The sequence below is a fragment of the Bos indicus genome, chromosome 12 (genome assembly GCF_029378745.1).
Source record: "Bos indicus isolate NIAB-ARS_2022 breed Sahiwal x Tharparkar chromosome 12, NIAB-ARS_B.indTharparkar_mat_pri_1.0, whole genome shotgun sequence".
In the NCBI taxonomy this organism is placed as follows: domain Eukaryota; kingdom Metazoa; phylum Chordata; class Mammalia; order Artiodactyla; family Bovidae; genus Bos; species Bos indicus.
The window spans coordinates 75,223,111-75,249,102 of NC_091771.1; the positions used below are offsets into that span (position 1 = coordinate 75,223,111).

The 25,992-nt window shown below is 40.8% G+C and overlaps 1 protein-coding gene across 1 annotated transcript in view; it reads left to right on the plus strand.

Moving 5' to 3' along the window:
- The first annotated feature begins 6,841 nt into the window (after positions 1-6,841).
- Positions 6,842-25,992, plus strand: part of LOC109567084 (ATP-binding cassette sub-family C member 4-like) — a 62,979-nt gene continuing 43,828 nt past the window's right edge. Inside the window, exon 1 of the mRNA XM_070799970.1 lies at positions 6,842-6,974. Coding sequence (XP_070656071.1) covers positions 6,857-6,974 — 118 coding nt within the window. The 5' untranslated portion in view covers positions 6,842-6,856. The remainder of the gene's footprint in view (positions 6,975-25,992) is intronic.

Here is a 25,992-nt window from a genome sequence, read left to right on the forward strand (position 1 = left end):
AAATTAAGAGTGGGTGTATGGTCTTACCATCCCTGTCAATTTTTGAGAGAATGAGCCCTAATCCCTGTCTCAGATACTCAATATTTGGCTAATGGGGATTTCTGCTCTAGGTGTAGGTTGTCATTCTCTGCAAACTAAAGAATTATTCTGACTGATGAAAATCACCATGTACTCTCAGTGACTTTATCTTAGAATTTTTGCACTTATTCATATGGAATCATAGGCTTTGGCTAGAATTCTCAAATGGTATGCTCCAAATAGATTATAAACATATTAAATAATGATTCCCCTTATTTCTTGGGGCATCAGGACTAGGGTCACTTGGTTCTGGGTCAACATGTTTCTTGTGTACACATCATTGTCTCTGTGCCGTAGTGAGACAGATTGCAGAAGCATTGCCCATGGTGAGGTGGGCCATCAGATGGGCCTGAAATCCAATCAGATGGTGAGAATTGTGTGTGTAGCTTGGATTAGGCTCCTTGGAATTCCTAGGAATGTGGAAGGAAGAAATAAAATGGGCTTCAAGGAAGGGACGTTTATTGCACCCAAGAAATCTTCTGTTTCCTTCTTCAAGAGTGTTGACATTTTGCTTAGATATTATTGTTGCCTTCTACCAACTTCTGTAAAGGCTTTGAGAGAGCTGGCAAAAAATAAAAGATGCACAAATATGTATACATATATATACACACAAAAATATAGATGTAAACCCATATATTATATACATATGTTTGAATAATATAATACTTAATCCTCTGTGAGACTGTATATAGTATGATCTGCAAGTAGAAAAAAAAAATCTTAGAGAAAGTCTATTTGAATTGCTTTAGAATTTAGGGGCATGAAATCTGAAGGACTTAACTTAAGCTAGGGAGCAGGAGCTTTGGAGAACAAGTTACCAGTCTATAATTGGTATTCAAGGAAAGAGCATTGGCATAGTTCCCTTCATTTTGATCTTACCTCTGCTTCCCAGGTTATCTGCCAGGCTGGGCTAATCATTAAAGGCTTTAAATTATATAGAAAAACAGATTACTGAAACTGGTGAATATTGTCCAATCAAATAATGTGAATCTGCTAAACTGTAATTGGGGTTTTTCCTAATTGAAATTTCAGCAGATATTTTTCCCCTGACAACCACTGATAACACCCCCAGTGACTTTACTTAAGATCAGATGTGGAAGGAGCTGGAAGGACCCTTCCCCATGAATATGAAGGTTGTAAAAGGGCGGGATGCACAGTTAAAGCAGTGGTTGTTAAGAAATTGTTCATATGTAGGTCTAATAGAAGAGAGAACAGACAACCCTGTTTTTCCCCATTTATGATTAGAATTTATTCTTTCAGAATTCTATCCTCTTAACTTTTTTTTATATTGATACCATGACACAGATGCAGTTTTGGTTCACAAGGGTTCTTGGCCACAGAGTCACAATTCTGGACATTTCCTCCTCCTTCCAGACTCCTCTACCTGCAGTGGTGGGTCTGGAATTCCATGACTGCAAACTGTTCCTGGCTTTCTCCATGACCTATAATACCTTAGGAAAACTTAGGACACCACGTGGCCTTCCAACTTCATGTCCTATCTGTAAATAGAAACGATAGTACTTACTTTGCTCATTCACAAGGTAGTTGTGAGGATCCTCTGAGAAAGCTGATCAGGAAGAGCTGTTACCGGGGTCCAGCCCCAGTTGGATCCAGGGATTCCCTTGGGAGGACGGCGTTGGCGTAAAGGATAGCACAGCAGAGAGATCAGAGGCTTGATATGACTGGTTTACATGGGAAACTAATAAAGTTCGTGACACCGAACTTGCTAGGACTATGGAGGCCGCAGGCACTCTCTTGAATCGCGGAAGGTGCCCCCTCTTAGGCACCTTCTTTAGTGGGTCTTAGAAACCCAGGCAAATAAGTAGTCTCAGAGAGCCCCCACGCTCCAGTCATTCATCCTGAAGGAAGAACAGAGAAGAAAAGGAAGGAAAAGGAAGCAAGAATGACATGGTGAGACCAAGCCTGATGAGCAAGGCCCACACTTTATTTTCCAAAGTAGTTTTTATACCTTAAGTTGTGCATAGAGGATAATGGGGGAGGGGGGGTGGGTAGAGTCATGCAAGGTCAGCAGTCCTTGATCCTTATCGAAGCCAGGCTTTCTTTCTGCAAACTTATCATATGCAAAAGCTTTAGGTGATTTGCATCATCTTCTGGCCAGGAGGCCTGTTAGCATTTTATGACCCTTTCTTCAGAAAACTTATTTTTCTCTAAAGGTGATTATTCTAAAGACAGGCGCCACCCTCTGAAAGCATTAGATAAAGTTGCATTCCTATAGGGCAAAAGTGTGGTGGGCTATAACAAGAAAAGAATTAACTCAAGGGTCCAAGGTTATAAACATTAAAGCTATTACTTACATTTCTATATACCAACTATATTAATCAATACACTCCCAGGGACATAGTAGGTAAGGGATATGGAAACTTGGCAGCAAGCATTAGCTCAACAAAGAAATCCTGTACTAATTCTATTCTAACAATTTTAACTCTCTGAGAAGATCTGCGTTGTTAGAATATCTTAAGCTTCCCGTACCTCTCATGGTTGGGAGGCTGTGAACAATCACATGCATAGCTGCAGGAATCTGAACAAACCTGTCAGGCAAGCTAGAAAGTCATCAGAGGGGTTTGAATTGAAACACTCCTATTATGCCCAGGAGACTTATTAACTAGAGCTCTAAGCTAATTTTCTTCAGAGAAAGGTGGTCGGGGATAGCCCCCGGTTAATGTCAGAGGAGTTGGTAAAAGTCAAAAAATAGTAAAACAGACAGATTCTGGTTTTGGAGTAGACGCTCAGGCAGATCCAGGGGGGCCCTTGAGCCCTGACTCGCCTTGCCTATCAGGGCTCTCCCGCATGACCTTGTCATGGGTGGGAACTCCCGTGCTGGCTCCCGGCAAGCTGTGAAATGATAAAACACAAATCTCTGTGATACAGGCATTACCTACCAACCCATCCCTTAGAGATGCATCAGGGCCAGGGACCCTGGGTGACAAGTTGGCGAGGCCCTGGGCTGGTGAGCACAGGATTCAGGTGCTGGTGCTGAGAGGACCCAGAACAACCAGTGTTAACTCAGACAAGCATCTCAACCGTTCTTATCCCAGCTTCTTTTTGGTCAAAATTTCCATCAACTGTGATTCTGACAGAATGTGGTTCACTGGAGAAGGGAATGGCAAACCATTTCGGTATTCTTGCCTTGAGAACCCCATGAACAGTATGAAAGTGCAAAAAGGTAGGACACTGAAAGATGAACTCCCTAGATCAGTAGGTGCCCAATATGCTACTGGAGATCAGTGGAGAAATAGCTCCAAAAAGAATGAAGGGATGGAGCCAAAGCAAAAACAACACCCAATTGAGGATGAGACTGGAGATAGAAGCAGGGTTCGATGCTGTAAAGAGCAATATTACAGAGGAACCTGGATTGTTATGTCCATGAATCAAGGCAAATTGGAAGTGGTCAAGCAGGAGATGATAAGAGTGCACATATACATTCTATGAATCAGCGAAATAAGATGGACTGGAATGGGTGAATTTAACTCAGATGACCATTGGATCTACTACTGTGGGCAGGAATCCCTTAAAAGAAATGGAGTAGCCATCGTGGTCAACAAAAAAGTCCAAAATGCAGTACTTGGATGCAATCTCAAAAACGACAGAATGATCTCTTTTCGTTTCCAAGGCAAACCATTCAATATCATGGTAATCCAAGTCTATGCCCCAACCAGTAATGCTGAAGAAGCTTAAGTTGAACAGTTCTATGAAGACCTCTAAGACCTATTAGAACTAACACCCAAAAAAGATGTCCTTTTCATTGTAGGGGACTGAAATGCAAAAGTAGGAAGTCAAGAAACACCTGGAGTAACAGGTAAATTGGCCTTGGAGTACAGAATGAAGCAGGGCAAAGGCTAATAGAGTTCTGCCAAGAGAATGTACTGGTCATAGCATACACCCTCTTCCAACAACACAAGAGAAGATTCTACACATGGACATCACCAGATGGTCAACACCAAAATTAGATTGATTATATTCTTTGCAGCCAAAATGGAGAAGCTCTACACAGTCAGCAAAAACAAGACTGGGAGCTGACTGTGGCTCAGATCTTATTGCCAAATTCAGACTGAAATTGAAGAAAGTAGGGAAAACCACTAGACCATTCAGGTATGACCTAAATCAAATCCTTTATGACTATATAGTGGAAGTGAGAAATAGATTTAAGGGACTAGATCTGATAGAGTGCCTGATGAACTATGGACGGAGGTTCATGACATTGTACAGGAGACAGGGATCAAGACAATCCCCAGGAAAAAGAAATGCAAAAAAGAAAAATGGCTGTCTGAGGAGACCTTATAAATAGCTGTGAAAAGAAGGGAAGCTAAAAGCAAAGGAGAAAAAGAAAGATATACACATTTGAATGTGGAGTTCCAAAGAATACCAAAAAGAGATAAGAAAACCTTCCCCAGTGATCAGTGTAAAGAAACAGAGAGAAAAAGTAGTATGGGAAAGACTAGAGATCTCTTCAAGAAAATTAGAGATACCAAGGGAACATTTCATGCAAAGATGGGCTCGATAAAGGACAGAAATGGTATGGACCTAACAGAAGCAGTAGATATTAAGAAGAGGTGACAAGAATACACAGAAGAACTGTACAAAGAAGATCTTCATGACCCAGATAATCACGATGGTGTGATCACTCACCTAGAGCCAGACATCCTGGAATGTGAAGTCAAGTGGGCCTTAGGAAGCATGACTACAAACAAAGCTAGTGGAGGTGATGGAATTCCAGTTGAGCTATTTCAAATCGTGAAAGATGATACTGTGAAAGTGCTGCACTCTATATACCAGCAAATTTGGAAAACTCAGCAGTGGCCACAGGACTGGAAAATGTCAGTTTTCATTCCCATCCCAAAGAAAGGCAATGTCAAAGAATGGTCAAACTACCACACAATTGCACTCATCTCACACGCTAGCAAAGTAATGCTCAAAATTCTCCAAGCCAGGCTTCAACACTACATGAACCATAAACTTTCAGATGTTCAACCTGGATTTAGAAAAGGCAGAGGAACCAGAGATCAAATTGCCAACATCTGTTGGATCATCATAAAAGCAAGAGAGTTCCAGAAAAACATCTACTTCTTCTTTATTGACTATGCCAAAGCCTTTCACTGTGTGGATCACAACAAACTGGAACATTCTTCAAGAGATGGGAATACCAGACCACCTGAACTTCCTCCTGAGAACTGTGTATGTAGGTCAGGAAGCAACAGTTAGGACTGGTCATGGAACAACAGACTGGTTCCAAATCGGGAAAGGAGTATGTCAAGGCTGTATATTGTCACCCTGATTATTTAACTTACATGCAGAGTGCATAATGTGAAATGCTAGGCTGGATGAAGCACGAGCTGGAATCAAGATTGCCAGGAGCAATATCAAGAACCAGAGATATGCAGATGACCCCACCCTTATGGCAGAAAACAAAGAAGAACTAAAGAACTTCTTGATGACATTGAAAAAGAAGAGTGAAAAAGTTGGCTTAAAGCTCAACATTCAGAAAACTAAGATCATGGCATCCAGTCCCATCATCACTTCATGGCCGGTAGATGGGGAAACAATGGAAACAGTGACAAGCTTTATTTTCTTGGGCTCCAAAGTCACTGCAGATGGTGACTGTGGCCATGAAATTAAAAGATGTTTGCTCCTTGGAAGAAAAGCTATGCCCCACCTAGACAGCATATTAAAAAGCAGATACATTACTTTGCTGACCAAGGTCCATCTAGTCAAAGCTATTGTTTTTCCAGTAGTCAGGTATGGATGTGAGAATTGGACTCTAAACAAAGCTGAGCTTGGAGAATACTCTTGAGAGTCCTTTGGACTGCAAGGAGACCAAACCAGTCAATCCTAAATGAAATCAGTCCTGAATATGCATTGGAAGGACTGATGCTAAAGCTCCAATACTTTGGCCACCTGATGCAAAGAACTGATTCATTGGAAAAAGACCCTGATGCTGGGAAATATTGAAGGCAGAAGGAGAAGGGGATGATAGGGGATGAGATAGTGGGATGGCATCACCGACTCGATGGGCATGAGTTTGAGCAAGCTCCAAGAGTTGGTGAACGACATGGGAGCCTGGCATGCTGTAGTCCATGGGGTCACAAAGAGTCAGACATGACTGAGCGACTGAACTGAACTGAACTGAATACTTAGTCTAATGATAGAAGGATGGCTGTATGTTGGGCGTTTAAATGTGTTGTAATGGCACATGACATGGGCTTCCCAGCTCCATGACTTAGTCTCCATCAAGTTGCTTCTTCTCACCCTGTGCCTCACTCCTCCATTTCTAAACTTAGAAAATACTATTACTGAATATTTTACACTGAATTTGTAATTAACCACTTCTTTATCCCTACATGCATAGCTAAGGTGTCTGGATTCCTTATCTGTGATACCTGCTCACTCATCTTTTTAGTAACACCTGATGACTCCTGATAGTTTGGGATTCAACTCCTACTCTCTGAACCTCAAATATTCTAATCTGTTGAAACTAGTCATGCCTGCCTCAAAGGACTACTGAGTGTATCAGAAGAGCTGATACCTAGAAAGTTCTTATCAAAGTGTTGGTGCATGCAACAAATATCATGAGGGCCAACTATAATTTTATTTCTTTGGAAGGGAAAGCATTCCCTGCTGTTCGAACAAGTTTTTCAAGGAAAGGAGTTTAATCTTAAGAGCAAATCATTAAAGTTTATCTTTGGAAAGTATCCTTGACATGCAGGCCTCTGTATTTTTGCTATTTCAGACATTTCTACTTGTGATTGGTGTGGTGGGTGTGATGGTGGCTGCAATTCCTTGGATTTCTATACCTGTGATTCCCCTTGGCATCCTTTTCTTTGCTCTTCGGCGATATTTCTTAGAGACATCACGAGATGTGAAACGCCTGGAATGTACAAGTGAGTACCTGGGCTCTCAGTTTGGGATGACAGTGCGTGCTGGCTTCCATTTGTATGGCAATTAACCAGACCCCTGAAATTCCTTAGACTGTTCTGTGGAATTTCTTACTGTTAACATTAGGTGATTGAAAGTTATGGCCCCTGAGAGTAGGTTTGGCCCTTAAGGTAAATGGAGCTGATGGTGGGTCATCTGCACTTTGCATTTTAGCCCAAGGAGGACAGATGTGAGCACCATGAGGACAGGGACCATTTCTGTCTTGTTCACGACACACTTTCTTACACAAGAGTATCCACCCTGTGAATACTGTTCTTGAAAGTATTTCATCATGTTGGAACTAATATAGAGGATTTTTCTTCTCCTGAAGTTACCAGACCTGACAAGGAAAGGAAAAGATTAGGAGACCTCAGGAAATACATGTCAGAAGTGATATATTTGAAAAATACATTGTTTAACACATTCAAGTAAATTGTAATTGTTAAATGTATTGAAAAGATGTGTGTTAGTCATCAGTTATGTTGACTCCCTTTGTGACCCCATGAACTGTAGCCCACCAGGCTCCTCTGTCCATGGATTCTCCAGGCAAGAATACTGGAGTGGGTAGCCATTCCATTCTCCAGAGGATCTTCCTGACCCAGGTGTTGAACCCAGGTCTCCTGCATTGCTGGTGGATTCTTTAATGTCTGAGCCACCAGGGAAGCTCTATTGAAAAGATAAGCCCTGTTAGTTTCAGGTTTGTTCTTTATTATTACCAGTATTTGCGTGACACCACACTGTTTGTATACTCCTTTCTCAAAACTATTTATATAAATGATGCTGAAAATAATCCCCTATGAGAACACAGGATGGGGATCTGTTCAGTATGCATTTAGTTGATTACTCCATACACCTTCCTAGTTTTAGAATAATGGGGAACAGGGACTTCCCTGGAGGTCCTGTGGTTGAGAATCTGTGCTTCCACTGTGGGAGCCACTACTTCAGTCCTTGGTTGTGGAACTAGATCCTGCAAGGTCTTGGTTTTGGCTGCAAGGTGCAGCCAAAAAACAAAATAATGGGGAACACATTTTATGATTAATTATTCTATTCTACAGGTAATCACAGATGATGGAAGAATTGAATTTATGTCATTCTTAATGCATACATTTCATCAATATTAATAAATAATGAAGAAAATACATTGTTACATATTTTTTAAGTTATAAAAACAATAGCTAAAAAGTAAGGAGAGAATATGTTTGTAGCAGAGACCTCAAACATGAATAATTATTGCAAATTAATACCAACTTTACTTTCTAGAAACCAAGCCAAGAACAGAAGCATATTGAATCCTATGATTCTCTGTACTTACCAAATGGAAAAAAGTCTCAGTTAATCCAGTCAAAGGAGTTTTGTGTGTGTGTGTGTGTGTGTGTGTGGCAATTGTGTGTTTTGTTTTTAATAGTAAACACTTGAGGTACTTATCTTTATTTGTGAAAAGGATAGTGATCACAAATTTCATAAAATCTATAAAAGAAATTTGCATTCATCAAGAGAAGCAGGTGACCTCCCATGAGGTCTGGTCTTGTGAGGTGTTTGGATGGAGGGAGAGCAGTAGAGTCCAGGTGTGTGTGACATTCTGCTGATGACTTGGTAGGATGGTAGGACCTGGGGAGGCAGAAGAGGAAGCGATAAGCTCCATCCAATCTTCTGTGTAGTCAAGGTTTCAGATGTTTTATACTTTGAGGCCACCCATGAAAGGAAGTCATTCAACAGTTTTGTTGCAAAACAGGTCTATGGTACGTTCAAAGAGGGTTTATTCCAGAAAAAATGTTTGACAGAAATTTTTGCCGGGGACAAGGGCCATCACCCATTCATATGAAAGTGGAGAGAAGAATTTCTCCTGAGGCTTTTATCAAGAAGCAGTACAGAATTTTCTCAATATTTGATCTGGAGAGTCTGAGGACTTTGGCACCATCACTGTGGAATATTTGGATTTTTTGCACCTAGTAGGCTGCAGTAAGTTAGACAATGAGTTTAATCCAGGTACTCCTCCTGCACACCCCAGATAACCACATGTGGTGGCCAGTTGATTAGAACTGTTTATGTTTTCTCTCTAGCTGCTGGCGGTGGTAGTGTTCAGTCCCTAATTCAAGTCCAAGACCTCATGGTCTGCAGCACACCAAGCTTCTCCGTCCTTCATTACCTCCCAGAGTTTGCTCAAACCCATGTTGGCTGAGTTGGTGATGCCATCCAACTATCTCATCCTCTGTCATCTACTTCTCCTCCTGCCTTCAATCTTTCCCATCATCATGAATCTTTTCCAATGAGTCAGCTCTTCACATCAGGCAGTCAAAGTAGTGCAGCTTAAGCTTGAGCATCAGTTCTTCCAATGACTATTTAGGGTTGATTTCTTTTAGGATGGACTGGTTTGATCTCCTTGCAGTCCAAGGGACTTTCAAGAGTATTCTCCAACACCACAGTTCAAAAATATCAGTTCTTCTGTGTTAAGCTTTCTTTATGGTCCTACTCTCACATCTATATATGACTACTAGAAAAACCATCAGTTCAATTCAGTTCAGTCCTGTCTGACTCTTTGCAACTCTATGGACAGCAGCACGCCAGGCCTCCCTGTCCATGACCAACTCCTGGAGTTTACTCAAACTCATGTCCACTGAGTCGGTGATGCCATCCAACCATCTCATCCTCTGTTATCCCCTTCTCCTCCCACCTTCAATCTTTCCCAGCATCAGGGTCTTTTCCAATGAGTCAGTTCTTGGCATCAGGTAGCCAAAGTATTGGAGTTTCACCTTCAGCATCGGTCCTTCCAATGAATATTCAGGACTGATTTCCTTTAGGATGGACTGGTTGGATCTCTGTGCAGTCCAAGGGGCTCTCAAGAGTTTCCTCCAACACCACAGTTCAAAAGCATCAATTCTTCTGTACTCAGCTTTCTTTATAGTCCAATACTCACATCCATACACGACTACAGGAAAAAATATAGCTTTGACTAGATGGACCTTTGTTGGCAAAGTAATGTCTCTGCTTTTTAATATGCTGTCTAGTTTGGTCATAGCTTTTCTTCCAAAGAGCAAGCATCTTTTAATTTCCTGGCTGCAGTCACCATCTGCAATGATTTTGGAGCCCAAGAAATTAATGTCTCTCACTGTTTCCATTGTTTCCCCAAACCATGAAGTTATGGGACTGGATGCCATGATCTTTGTTTTCTGAATGTTGAGCTTTAAGCCAACCTTTTCACTCTCCTCTTTCACTTTCATCAAGAGGATCTTTAGTTCTTTGCTTTCTGCCATAAGGGTGATGTCATCTGTATATCTCAGGTTCTTGATATTTCTCCTGGCAATCTTGATTCCAGCTTGTGCTTCCTTTAGCCCAGCATTTCTCATGATGTACTCTGCATGTAAGTTAAATAAGCAGGGTGACAATATACAGCCTTGATGTACTCCTTTCCCGATTTGGAACCAGTCTGTTGTTTCATGTCCAGTTCTAATTGTTGCTTCCGGACCTGCATACAGATTTCTCAGGAGGCAGGTAACGTGGTCTGGTATTCCCATCTCTTGAAGAATTTTCCACAGTTTGTTGTGATCTACACAGTCAAAGGCTTTGGCATAGTCAATAAAGCAGAAATAGATGCTTTTCTGGAACTCTCTTGCTTTGTCCATAATCCAGCGGATATTGGCAATTTGATCTCTGGTTCCTCTGCCTTTTCTAAAACCAGCTTGAACATCAGGAAGTTCACGGTTCACATATTGCTGAAGCCTGGCTTGGAGAATTTTGAGGATTATTTTACTAGCGTGTGAGATGAGTGCAATTGTGTGGTAGTTTGAGCATTCTTTGGCATTGCCTTTCTTTGGGGTTGGAATGAAAACTGACCTTTTCCAGTCCTGTGGCCACTGCTGAGCTTTCCAAATTTGCTGGCATATTGAGTGCAGCACTTACACAGCATCCTCTTTTAGGATTTGAAATAGGTCAGCTGGAATTCCATCACCTCCACTAGCTTTATTGGTCGTGATGCTTCCTAAGGCCCACTTGATTTCACATTCCAGGATGTCTGGCTCTAGGTGAGTGTGATCACACTATCGTGGTTATCTGGATCATGAAGATCTTTTTTGATTAGCTCTTCTGTGTTTTCTTGCCACCTTGTCTTAGTATCTTCTGCTTCTGTTAGGTCCATACCATTTGTGTCCTTTATTGTGTCCGTCTTTGCATGAAATATTCCCTTGGTATCTCTAATTTTCTTGAAGAGATCTCTAGTCTTTCACAGTCTATTGTTTTCATCTATTTCTTTGCATCGATCACTGAGGAAGGTTCTCTTATCTCTCTTTGCTATTCTTTGGTACTCTACATTCAAATGGGTATATCTTTACGTTTCTCCTTTGCCTTTTGCTTAACTTCTTTTCATAGCTGTTTGAAAGACCTCCTCAGACAACCATTTTGCCTTTTTGAACTTCTTTTTCCTGGGGATGGTCTTAATCCCTGCCTCCTGTACAATGTCAGGAACCTCTGCCCATAGTTCTTCAGGCATTCTGTCTATCTGATCTAATCCCTTGAATCTATTTCTCACTTCCACTGTATAATCATAAGGGATTTGATTTGCATCATACCTGAATGGTCTAGTTTTCCCTATTTTCTTGAATTTAAGTCTGAATTTGGCAATAAGGCATTCATGATCTGAGCCACAGTCTGCTCCTGGTCTTTTTTCTGCTGACTCTATAGAGCTTCTCCAACTTTGGCTGCAAAGCATATAATCAATATGACTTCAGTGTTGGCCATCTGGTGATGTCAATGTGTAGAGTCTTCTCTTGTGGTGTTTGAAGAGGTTATTTGCTATCACCAGTGTGTTCTCTTGGCAAAACTCTATTAGGCTTTCCCCTGCTTCATTTTGTACTCCAAGGCCAAATTTGGCTGTTACTCCATGTGTTTCTTGACTTGCTACTTTTGCACTCCAGTCCCCTATAATGAAAAGGACATCTTTTGGGGGGTATTAGTTCTAGAAGGTCTTGTAGGTCTTCATAGAACGATTGAACTTCAGCTTCTTCAGCATTGCTGCTTGGGGTATAGACTTGGATTACTGTGATATTGAATGGTTTGCCTTGAAAATGAACAGAAATCATTCTGTCATTTTTGAGATTGCATCCAAGTACTGCATTCAGACTCTTGAATGTGATGGCTACTCCATTTCTTCTAAGGGATTCTTGCCCACAGTAGTAAATATAATGGTCATCTGAGTTAAATTTATCCATTCCAGTCTATTTTTGTTCACTTATTCATTTTGATGTTCACTCATTCATTTCGATGTTCACTCATTCATTTCGATGTTTGCTCTTGCCGTCTCCTGTTTGACCACTTCCAATTTGCCTTGATTCATGGACATAACATTCCAGATTCCTATGCAATATTGCTCTTTATAGCATCAGATTTACTTGCATCAGCAGTCACATCCACAACTGGGTGTTGTTTTTGCTTTGGCTCTGTCTCTTCATTCTTTCCGGAGTTATATCTCCACTGATCTCTAGTAGCATATTGGGCACCTACCGACCTGGGAAGTTCATCTTGCAGTGTCCTATCTTTTTGCCTTTTCAACTGTTCATGGGGTTCTCAAGGCAAGAATACTCAGTGGTTTTCCATTCCCTTCTCCAGTGGACCACGTTTAGTCAGAATTCTCCACCATGACCTGTTTGTCTTGGGTGGCCCTACACAGCATGGCTCATAGTTTCACTGAGTTAGACAAGGCTGTGGTCTATGTGATCAGGTTTGTTCATTTTCTGTGACTGTGGTTTTCAGTCTGTCTGCCTTCTGATGGAGAAGGATAAGAGGCTTATGGAAGCTTCTTGATGGGAGAAACTGACTGAGAGGGAAACTGGGTCTTGTTCTGAAAAAAACCTAGCTTTGACTAGACAGACATTTGCCTGCCAAATATTCCACTCTCCTCTTTCACCTTCATCAAGAGGTTCTTTCATTCCTCTTCACTTTCTGCCATAAGGGTGGTGGTATCTGCATATCTGAGTTTGATATTTCTCCCAGCAATCTTGATTCCAGTATGTGCTTCATTCAGTCTGACATTTTGCATGATGTACTCTGCATAGAAGTTAAATTAGTAGGGTGACAATATACAGCCTTGACATACTCTTTTCCCAGTTTGGAAGCAGTCTATTGTTTCATGTCTGGTTCTAACTGTTGCTTCTTGACCTGAGTACAGGTTTCTTAGGAGGTAGGTAAGGTGGTGTGGTATTCCCATCTCTTGAAGAAATTTCAGTTTATTGTGATCCACACAAAGGCTTGAGCATAGTCAATGAAGCAGAAATAGGTGTATTTCTGTAATTCTCTTGCTTTTACTATGATCTGATGAATGTTGGCAATTTGATCTCTGGTTCCTCCGTCATTTCTAAATCAAGCTTGTACATATGAAAGTTCTTGGTTCACATAGTGTTGAAGCCTGCCTTGAAGGGTTTTGAGCATTACCCTGCTAGCATGTGAAATGAGTGCTACTGTGTGGTAGTTAGAACATTCTTTGCCATTGCCCTTCTTTGGGATTGGAATGAAAACTGACCTTTTCCAGTCCTGTGGTCACTACTGAGTTTTCCAAATTTGCTGGCATATTGAATGCAGCACTTTAACAGCATCATCTTTTAGGATTTGAAATAGCTCAACTGGAATTCTATTACCTGCACAAGGTTTGTTTGTAGTGATGTTTCCTAAGGCCCACTTGACTTCACATTCCAGGATGTCTGGCTCTAGGTTTTTTATCCCACCATAGTGGTTATCCAAGTCATTAAGATATTTTTGTATAGTTCTTCTTGTATTCTTGCCCCCTCTTCCTATTATCTTCTGCTTCTGTTAGGTTCATTCCATTTCTGTCCTTTATTGCACCCATCTTTACATGAACTGTTCTTTTGTTATATCTAATTTTCTTGAAGAAATCTCTAGTCTTTCTTATCTGTTGTTTTCCTCTATTTCTTTGCATTGATCACTGAGGAAGGCTTTCTTATCTCACCTTGATATTCTTTAGAACTCTGCATTGAAATGAGTATATTTTTCCTTTTCTCCTTTGCCTTTAGAGTCTCTTATTTTCTCAGATATTTGTAAGGCCTCCTCAGACAACGACTTTGCCTTTTCACATCTCTTTTTCTCAGGGATGGTTTTGATCACCGCCTCCTGTACAATGTCATGAACCTCTGTCCATAGTTCTTCAGGCATTCTGTCTACCATATCTAATCCCTTGAATCTATTTGTTACTTCTACTGTATAATCATAAGGGATTTGACTTAGGTTGATTTAGGTTATACCTGAATGGTCTAGTGGTTTTCTATACTTTTTTCAATTTAAGTGTGATTTTTGCAATAAGGAGTTCATGATCTGAGCCACAGTCAACTCCCGGTCCTGTTTTTGCTCACTGTATAGAGCTTCTGCATCTTTGGCTGCCAAGAATATAATCAATCTTATTTCAGTATTGACCATCTGGTGATGTCCACGTGTAGAGTCTTCTCTTGTGTTGTTGGAAGAGGTTGTTTTCTATGACCAGTGTGTTCTCTTGGCAAAACTCTGTTAGCCTTTGCTCTGCTTCGTTTTGTAATCCAAGGTCAAACTGTTACTCCAGGTATCTCTTGACTTCCTACTTTTGCATTCTAGTCCCCTATGATGAAAATGACTGTGTGTGTGTGTGTGTGTGTGTGTGTGTGTGTGTGTGTGTGTGTGTGTGTATTAATTCTAGGATGTCTTATAGGTCTTCATAGAGCCATTCAACTTCAGCTTCCTTGGCATTAGTGGTTGGGGCTTAGGTTTGGATTATCGTGATATTGTATGCTTTGCTTTGGAAATGTATGGAGATCATTCTCTCATTTTTGAGATTGCATCCAAGCACTGCATTTTGGACTCTTGTTGACTATGAGCGCTACTCCATTTCTTCTAATGGATTCTTTCCCACAGTAGTAGATATAATGGTCATCTGAATTAAATTCTCCCATTCCCATCCATTTTAGTTCATTGATTCCAAAAATGCCAATGTTCACTCTTGCCATCCAGCACCTATTTGACCACTTCCAATTTACCTTGATTAATGGACCCAACATTCCAGGTTCCTATGAAGTATAGTTCTTTACATCATTGGACTTTTTTTCGCCACCAGACACGTCTACAACTAGGCATTGTCTCTGCTTTTGCTTAGCCTCTTCATTCCTTCTGGAGATATTTCTCTGCTCTTCTCCAGTTGCATATTGGACACCTACGAACCTGGGGAGGTAGGTCTGTGCTGTAAATAATAACACTGCTGCTTCCTCTAAATAGTAACTGATAGTGTATTTTAGGGCTTCCCAGGTGTCTCATTGATAAAGAATCCACCTGTCAATGTAGGAGACACAGGAAACAGGTTCAATCCCTGGGTTGTGAAGATCCCCTGAAGGAGAACATGGCAATCCACTCCAGTATTCTTGCCTGGATAATTCGAGGGACAGAGGAGTGTGGCAGACTACAGTCCATGGGGTCTCAAAGAGTCAGACATGATTGAGCAACTGAGAAAGTGAGAATGATCCTAATCCATGATCCTAATACACCTGTTTTAAGGGGCTCTCATGCCAGATTCCCAGGGGCTTTGTTCAACATAAGGTAATTAATGGGGCTTCCCAGATGGTGCTAGTTGTAAATGCAGGGGATGTCAGAGATGCGGGTTCAATCCCTGGGTTAGGAAGATCTAGGTATTCTTCCGTGGAGAATTCCATGGACAGAGGAGCCTGGTGGGCTACACAGTCCATGGGGTTGCAAAGAGTTGGACATAACAGAAGTGACTGAGCACAAGGTGATTAATAAGATATGCAATAATGGCTAAGGCTGTTGGATATTAGCTGAGTAAGATTTGGTGGTTTTCTGAACACAAATAACAAAGTCTGGAGAAAAATGCACATCACCACACACAGGCATTCTTAACCCTGATTATTCTCCCTCTGAGACACTGCAGCTGTGATTAAAAGCAAAACCTTGGGAATAAGATAGTGTGGGTCTTATGCCCAGATCTATCACTTGGATGGGTTAATATAGTTAATACTGGGCAGTCAGTGCTCTTAATCCCTTAGTCTCTGGGGGTCTCAAGAGGATTTGTTGAGTAGATTCTTGTAGAGTGCCTTCTGGCCACTACCAAAGGCATTAGAACCTTGGACAAGAGGCAACTGAGAACTTATTCAAAACTAGCAGGTCTCACATAGCTTGAATAATAACCTGCAACAGGGCTATCAGCCAGAGAGATTTCCCTGTCAAGGAAGATCTGCACCCCACACTTGTGGGGTGTGTTCCCAAATGTCCTCAGGGTTATGGGAAACACAGCTGTCAGTCCTGTGAACAGTAGGTTTATACACGTGACTGTGGGCTGAAGCTATGGCTGTGACATAGTCTGCTTCAAGACAGCGAGCTCAGTGCTTGTGGGAAAAAGATGCTACTTTGGGCAACATAACAACAGAGCCTTGACATCCCCTCTCCCCATGTTCTACTTAACTTTTTGGTAGACCTTCCAGTTCACTCATCCTGGCATTCTTCTCAGCCCTAATGGGGTTTGAAAGAAAAAGGATAGATTTTCATGGCTCCAGATTCCCTGGACTATAACTCTTGGGTTTGAGGTGAAGTAGGTGATGGGGTGTTTGGGTTCCCTGGTTTTCAAGGATGAGATGATACCTGGTTTATAAAGTCGACCCCACCTTCCATCCCTGCTGGAGAGAATCAGCTGCACTTTGATCTCCTGACAGGGAAGCAGGTGAGGGAGGCCACGCCGAAGAGTTCACTCCAGGACTTTCCCTGGGGGAACAGCCACGTCTGCTTCCTGTTCAGAAGCCCTGTCTGTGATGAACAGTGTTGATGTCACTCTCTGTGGAGTGGAAATGGGAGCCTGGTTCTTGTGAGTTTTCTCTGCTCTCTGGAGCTGGGTTTTCAGGTCCTCCTGACAGAATGATGAGCCCCAGAATTCACCTGTATCATCCCTGTGAGCACCCAGTGTCCAGACTGGATGAGTTCTGAGGGTGACTGGGACATCTGGTAGGAATACAGAAAAGACCTGAACACAGCTCCCAGAATTTCTTATTTGGAGCTTGAGCTCAATCTGAGTTTATGTTGCTCTTACAACACAAAGTTATAGGCAGCTAAAAAGTTACTCAATAGAGTGAAGAGAGAGAGCAGTGTGGATGCTGAAATGAGAACACAGGTACATAACTGGATGATCAAAAGCATCACTGAATCACTTTCAGCTCTGTGCCTAAATGAAGTAAAAAGGGGAAAGATTAGAACATATCGCTGGTCAGAGAAGGGTTTTTCTTTAAAGCAATATTACAGCTGAGTGTCTAACAGTTAGGTTCCCGGTCAGATGTCCCAGGCAGGAAAGAGTCCCACTCAGAGCTGAGTGGATGGTCACCTGGCCCCTAGCCCAGGCTGTCCTCCCCTAGCCCAGGGCTTTCCACCCTCTCTGAGCCCCAGTGACTTACAAGAGGAAGCAGCTCCTTCCATCTTTTTAAAAAAAATTCATTTATTTATTTTAATTGGAGGCTAATTACTTTACAATATTGTAGTGGTTTTTGCCATACACTGACATGAAACAGCCAAGGGTGTACATGTGCTCCCCATCCTGAACCCACCTCCCACCTCCTTCCCATCCCATCCCTCAGGGTCATCCCCGTACACTGGGCCTGAGAACCCTGTCTCATGCATTGAACCTGGACTGGTGATCTGTTTCACATATGGTAACATACATGTTTCATACTACTCTCTCAAATCATCCCACCCTCGCCTTCTCCCACAGAGTCCAAAAGTCTGCTCTTTACATCTGTGTCTGTTTTGTTGTCTCGCATATAGGGTCATTGTTACCATCTTTCTTCAGTTCAGTTCAGTTCAGTCACTCAGTCGTGTCCAACTCTTTGCAACCCCATGAATCGCAGCACGCCAGGCCACCCTGTCCATCACCAACTCCCGGAGTTCACTCAGACTCACATCCATCGAGTCAGTGATGCCATCCAGCCATCTCATCCTCTGGCGTCCCCTTCTCCTCCTGCCCCCAATCCCTCCCAACATCAGAGTCTTTTCCAATGAGTCAACTCTTCGCATGAGGTGGCCAAAGTACTGGAGTTTCAGCTTCAGCATCATTCCCTCCAAAGAAATACGAGGGCTGATCTCCTTCAGAATGGACTGGTTGGATCTCCTTGCAGTCCAAGGAACTCTCAAGAGTCTTCTCCAACACCACAGTTCAAAAGCATCAATTCTTCAGCGCTCAACTTTCTTCACAGTCCAACTCTCACATCCATACATGAACACCGGAAAAACCATAGCCTTGACTAGATGAACCTTTGTTGGCAAAGTAATGTCTCTGCTTTTGAATATGCTATCTAGGTTGGTCATAACTTTTCTTCCAAGGAGTAAGCGTCCTTTAATTTCATGGCTGCAGTCACCATCTGCAGTGATTTTCGAGCCCCAAAAATAAAGTCTGACACTGTTTCCATTGTTTCCCCATCTATTTCCCATGAAGTGATGGGACCAGATGCCATGATCTTCGTTTTCTGAATGTTCAACTTTAAGCCAACTTTTTCACGCTCCTCTTTCATCTTCATCAAGAGGCTTTTTAGTTCTTCTTCACTTTCTGCCATAAGGGTGGTGTCATCTGCATATCTGAGGTTATTGATATTTCTCCCTGCAATCTTGATTCCAGCTTGTGCTTCTTCCAGCCCAGCATTTCTCATGATGTACTCTGATTATAAGTTAAATAAGCAGGGTGACAATATACAGCCTTGATGCACTCCTTTTCTTATTTGGAACCAGTCTGTTGTTCCATGTCCAGTTCTAACTGTTGCTTCCTGACCTGCATACAAATTTCTCAAGAGGCAGATCAGGTGGTCTGGTATTCCCATCTCTTTCAGAATTTTCCACAGTTTATTGTGATACATACAGTCAAAGGCTTTGCCATAGTCAATAAAGCAGAAATCGATGTTTTTCTGGAACTCTGTTGCTTTTTTGATGATCCAGCGGATGTTGGCAATTTGGTCTCTGGTTCCTCTGCCTTTTCTAAAACCAGCTTGAACAACTGTAAGTTCACAGTTCACATATTGCTGAAGCCTGGCTTGGAGAATTTTGAGCATTACTTTACCAGCGTGTGAGATGAGTGCAATTGTGCGGTAGTTTGAGCATTCTTTGGCATTGCCTTTCTTTGGGATTGAAATAAAAACTGACCTTTTCCAGTCCTGTGGCCATTGCTGAGCTTTCCAAATTTGCTGGCATATTGAGTGCAGCACTTTCACAGCATCATCTTTCAGGATTTGGAATAGCTCAACTGGAATTTCATCACCTCCACTAGCTATGTTCGTAGTGATGCTTTCTAAGGCCCACTTGACTTCACATTCCAGGATGTCTGGCTCTAGGACAGTGATCACACCATCGTGATTATCTTGGTTGTGAAGATCTTTTTTGTACATTTCTCTATGTATTCTTGCCACCTCTTAATATCTTCTGTTTCTGTTAGGTCCATACCATTTCTGTCCTTTATCAAGCCCATTTTTACATGAAATGTTCCCTTGGTATCTCTAATTTTCTTGAAGAGATCTCTAGTCTTTCACATTCTGTTGTTTTCTTCTATTTATTTGTATTGATTACTGAGGAAGGCTTTCTTAACTCTTCTTGCTATTCTTTGGAACTCTGCATTCAGATGCTTATATCTTTCCTTTTCTGCTTTGCTTTTTACTTCTCTTCTTTTCACAGCTATTTGTAAGTCCTCCTCAGACAGCCATTTTGCTTTTTTGCATTTCTTTTCCATGGGGATTGTCTTGATCCCTGTCTCCTGTACAGTGTCATGAACCTCAGTCCACAGATCATCAGGCACTATATCTATCAGATCTAGTCCCTTAAATCTATTTCTCACTTCCACTGTATAGTCATAAGGGATTTGATGTAGGTCATACCTGAATGGTCTAGTGGTTTTCCCTACTTTCTTCAATTTCAGTCTGAATGTGGCAATAAGGAGTTCATGATCTGAGTCACAGTCAGCTCCTGGTCTTGTTTTTGTTGACTGTATAGAGCTTGTCCATCTTTGGCTGCAAAGAATATAATCCATCTGATTTCAGTGTTGACCATCCGGTGATGTCCATGTGTAGAGTCTTCTCTTGTGTTGTTGGAAGAGGGTGTTTGCTATGACCAGAACATTTTCTTGGCAAAGCTCTATTAGTCTTTGCTCTGCTTCATTCCGTATTCCATGGCCAATTTTGCCTGTTACTCCAGGTGTTTCTTGACTTCCTACTTTTGCATTCCAGTACCCTATAATGAAAAGGACATCTTTTTTGGGTGTTAGTTCTAAAAGGTCTTGTAGGTCTTCATAGAACCTATCAACTTCAGCTTCTTCAGTGTTACTGGTTGGGGCATAGACTTGGATTACTGTGATATTGAATGGGTTGCCTTGGAAATGAACAGAGATCATTCTGTCGTTTTGAGATTGCATCCAAGTACTGCATTTTGGACTCTTTTGTTGACCATGATGGCTACTCCATTTCTTCTTAGGGATTCCTGCCCGCAGTAGTAGATATAATGGTCATCTGAGTTAAATTCACCCATTCCAGTCCATTTTAGTTCGCTGATTCCTAGAATGTTGACATTCACTCTTGCCATCTCTTGTTTGACCACTTCCAATTTGCCTTGATTCATGGACCTGACATTCCAGGTTCCTATGCAATATTGCACTTTACAGCATGGGACCTTGCTTCTATCACCAGTCACATCTACAACTGGGTATTGTTTTTGCTTTGGCTCCATCCCTTCATTCTTTCTGGAGTTATTTCTCCACTGATCTCCAGTAGCATATTGGGCACCTACTGGCCTGGGGAGTTCCTGTTTCAGTATCCTATCATTTTGCCTTTTCATACTGTTCATGGGGTTCTCAAGGCAAGAATACTGAAGTGGTTTGCCATTCCCTTCTCCAGTGGACCACATTCTGTCAGACTTCTCCACCATGACCCGCCCATCTTGGGTGGCCCCATGGGCATGGCTTAGTTTCATTGAAGTAGACAAGGCTGTGGTCCTAGTGTAATTATATTGACTAGTTTTCTGTGAGTATGGTTTCAGTATATCTGCCCTCTGATGCCCTCTTGAAACACCTACCATCTTTCTTGGGTTTCTCTTACCTTGGACATGGGGTATCTCTTCAGGGCTGCTCCAGCAAAGCACAGCCACTGCTCCGTACCTTGGATGAGGGGTATCTCCTCACCACCACCCATTCTGACCTTGAACATGGAATAGCTCCTCTAGGCCCTCCTGTGCCCGCACAGCCACCACTCCTTGGAGGTGGGGGTAGGTCCTCCCGGCCGCCGCCCCTGGCCTTGGACTAGGGTAGCTCCTCTCGGCCGCCACACCTAACCTCAGATGTGGGGTAGCTCCTCTTTCTAAATTCCACATATATGCATTAATATACTGTATTGGTGTTTTTCTTTCTGACTTACTCCACTCTTTATAACAGGTTCCAGTTTCATCCACCTCATTAGAACTGATTCAAAAGCATTCTTTTTAATAGCTGAGTAATATTCCATTATGTATATGTACCACAACTTTCTTATCCATTCATTCACTGATGGACATATAGGTTTCTTCCATGTCCTAGCTATTGTAAGCAGTGCTGCAATGAACATTGGGGTACATGTGTCTCTTTCAATTCTGATTTCCTCAGTATGTATTCCCAGCAGTGGGATTGCTGAATCATATGGCAGTTCTATTTGAAGTTTTTAAAGGAATCTCCACCCTATTCTTCATAGTGACTATACTAGTTTGCATTCCCACCAACAGTGTAACAGAGTTCCCTTTTCTCTGCACCCTCTCCAGTACTTATTGTTTGTAGACTTCTGGATAGCAGCCATTCTGACTGGCATGAGATGGTACCTAATTGTGGTTTTGATTTGCATTTCTCTGATATTGAGTAATGTTGAGCGTCTTTTCACATGTCTGTTAGCCATCTGTATGTCTTCTTTGGAGAAATGCCTGTTTAGTTCTTTGGTCCATTTTTGATTGGGTCGTTTATTTTTCTGGAATTGAGCTGCAGGTGCTGCTTATATATTTTTGAGATTATTTCTTTGTCAGTTGCTTCATTTGTTATTATTTTCTCCCATTCTGAAGGCTGTTTTTCACCTTGCTAATAGTTTCCTTCATTGTGCAAAAGCTTTTAAGTTTAATTATATCCCATTTGTTTATTTTTGCTTTTATTTCCATTACTCTGGGAGATGGGTCATAGAGGATCCTGCTGTGATTTATGTCGGAGAGTGTTTTGCCTATGTTTTCCTCTAGGAGTTTTATAGTTTCTGGTCTTACATTTAGATCTTTCATCCATTTTGAGTTTATTTTTGTGTATGGTGTTAGTGTTCTAGTTTCATTCTTTCACAAGTGGTTGACCAGTTTTCCCAGCACCACTTGTAAAAGATCGTCTTTTCTCCATTGTGTATTCTTGCCTCCTTTGTCAAAGATAAGGTGTCCATAGGTGCGTGGGTTTATCTCTGGGCTTTCTATTTTGTTCCATTGATCTATGGTACTTTGTGCCAGTACCATACTGTCTTGATGACTGTAGCTTTGTAGTATAGTCTGAAGTCAGGCAGGTTGATTCCTCCAGTTCCATTCTTCTTTCTTAAGATTGCTTTGGCTATTAGAGTTTTTTTTTGTATTTCCATATAAATTGTGAAATTATTTGTTGTAGTTCTCTGGAAAATACCATTGGTAGCTTGATAGGTATTGCATTGAATCTATAGATTGCTTTGGATACTATACTCTTTTTCACTATATTGATTCTTCTGATCCATGAACATGATATATTTCTCCCTCTATTTGTGTCATCTTTGATTTCTTTTATCAGTGTTTTATAGTTTTCTATATTCAGGTCTTATTGTTTCTTTAGGTAGATTTATTCCTAAGCATTTTATTCTTTTCATTGCAATGGTGAATGAAATTGTTTCCTTAATTTCTCTTTTTGTTTTCTCATTGTTAGTGTATAGGAATGCAGGGATTTCTGTGTGTTAATTTTATATCCTGCAACTTCACTATATTCATTGATTAGCTCTAGTAATTTTCTGGTGGTGTTTTTAGGGTTTTCTATGTAGAGGATCATGTCATCTGCAAACAGTGAATTTTATTTCTTCTTTTCCAATCTGAATTCCTTTTGTTTCTTTTTCTTCTCTGAGTGCTGTGGCTAAAACTTCCAAAACAATGTTGAATAGTAGTGGTGAGACTGGGCACCCTTGTCTTATTCCTGATTTTAGGGGAAATGCTTTCAGTTTTTCACCATTGAGGATAATGTTTGATGTGGGTTTGTCATATATAGCTTTTATTATGTTGAGGTATGTTCCTTCTATGCCTGCTTTCTGGAGAATTTTTATCATAAATGGATGTTGAATTTTGTCAAAGCCTTCCTCTGCATCTATTGAGATAATCATATGGTTTTTATCTTTCAATTTGTTAATGTGGTGTATCACATTGATTGATTTATGAATATTGAAGAATCCTTGCATCCCTGGGATAAATCCCACTTGATCATGATGTATGACCTTTTTAATATGTTATTGGATTCTGTTTGCTAGAATTTTGTTGAGGATTTTTTGCATCTATATTCATGAGTGATATTGGCCTGTAGTTTTCTCTTTTTGTGGCATCTTTTTCTGGTTTTGTTATTAGGGTGATGGCGGCCTCATAAAATGAGTTTGGGAGTTTACCTTCCTCTCCAATTTTCTGGAAGAGTTTGAGTAGAATAGGTGTTAGCTCTTCTCTAAATTTTTGGTAGAATTCACCTGTGAAGTCTGGGCTTTTGTTTGTTGGAAGATTTCTGAATACAGTTTCCATTTCCGTGCTTGTGATGGGTCTGTTAAGATTTTCTATTTCTTCCTGGTTCAGTTTTGGAAAGTTATACTTTTCTAAGAATTTATCCATTTCTTCTAAGTTGTCCATTTTTTGGCATATAGTTGCTGATAGTAGTCTCTTATGATCCTTTGTATTTCTGTGTTGTCTGTTGTGATTTCTCCATTTTCATTTCTAATTTTGTTGATTTGATCCTTTCCCCTGTTTTTCTTGATGAGTCTGGCTAATGGTTTGTCTGTTTTATTTATCATCTCAAAGAACCAGCTTTTAGTTTTGTTGACTTTTGCTATAGTCCCCTTTGTTTCTTTTTCATTAATTTCTGCCCTATTTTTTATGATTCCTTTCCTTCTACTAACCCCTGGGTTCTTCATTTCTTCCTTATCTAGTTGCTTTAGGTGTAGAGTTAGGTTATTTATTTGATTTTTCTCTTGTTTCTTGAGGTAAGCTTGTATTGCTATGAACCTTCCCTTAGCACTGCTTTTACTGAATCATATAGGTTTTGGGTTGTTGTGTTTTCATTTTGATTTGTTTCTATGGGTATTTTGATTTCTTTTTTGATTTCTTCTGTGATTTTTTGGTTATTCAGAAGTGTGTTTTTTAGCCTCCATATGTTTGTATTTTTAATAGTTTTTTTTCCCCTGTAGTTGACATCTAATCTTACTGCATGGTGATCAGAAAAGATGACTGAAATGATCTCATTTTTTTTTGAATTTACCAAGGCTAGATTTATGTCCCAGGATGTGATCTATCCTGGAGAGGGTTCTGTGTGCACTTGAGAAACTCCTTCTTTGTCTCTTTTCACATCCTTTATTTCAAAGTCTATTTTATCTGATATGAGTATGGCTACTCCTGCTTTCTTTTGGTCCCCATTTGCATGAAATATTTTTTTCTAGCCCTTCACTTTCAGTCAGTATGTGTCCCTTGTTTTGAGGTGGGTCTCTTGTAGACAGCATATATAGGGGTCTTGTTTTTGTATCCATTCAGCCAGACTTTGTCTTTTGGTTGGGGCATTCAACCCATTTACATTTAAGGTAATTATTGATAATTATGATCCTATTGCCATTTACTTTATTGTTTTGGGTTTGAGTTTATAAACCTTTTCTGTGTTTTCTTTCTAGAGAAGATCCTTTAGCATTTGTTGAAGAGCTGGTTTGGTGGTGCTAAATTCTCTCAGCTTTTGAGTGTCTGAAAAGCTTTTGATTTCTCCTTCATATTTGAATGAGATCCTTTCTGGGTATAGTAATCTGGGTTGTAGGTTTTTCTCTTTCATCACTTTAAGTATGTCTGGCCATTCCCTTCTGGCCTGAGGAGTTTCTATTGAAAGATCAGCTGTTATTCTTATGGAAATCCCCTAGTGTGTTATGTGTTGCTTTTCCCTTGATATTTTTAATATTTGTTCTTTGTGTTTGATGTTTGTTAATTTGATTAATATGTGTCTTGGGGTGTTTTGTCTTGGGTTTATCCTGTTTGGGACTCTCTAGTTTTCTTGAACTTTGGTGGCTATTTCCTTCACCATTTTAGGCAATTTTTCAGCTGTTATCTCCTAAAGTATTTTTTCATGGCCTTCCTTTTTGTCTTCTTCTTTTGAGACTCCTATGATTCGAATGTTGGGGCGTTTAACAGTGTTCCAGAGGTCTCTGAGATTGTCCTGATTTCTTTTAATACGTTTTATTTTTTCCTCTCTGCTTCATTTATTTATACCATTCTATCTTTGACATCACTTATCCTATTTTATGCCTCAGTTATTCTACTGTTGGTTCCCTCCAGAGTGCTTTTGTCTCAGTTATTGCATATTCATTATTGATTGACTCTTTTTTATTTCTTTTAAGTCCTTGTTAAAATTTTCTTGCATCTTCTCAATCCTTGTCTCCAGATTATTTATCTGTAACTCCATTTTGTTTTCAAGATTTTGGATCATTTTTACTGATCATTCAGATCATTATTCTGAATTCATTTTTAGGTAGATTCCCTATTTCCTCCTCTTTTGTTTGGGTTGGTGGGCATTTATCATGTTGCTTTACCTGCTGAATATTTCTCTGCCTTTTCATTTTGTTTAGATTGCTGTGTTTGGGGTGGCCTTTCTGTATGCTGAAAGTTTGTGGTTCCTCTTTATTATGAGGGTTCCTCCCTGTGAGTGTGGTTGGACGAGTGGCTTGTCAAGGTTTCCTGGTTAGGGAAGCTTGCGTCAGTGTTCTG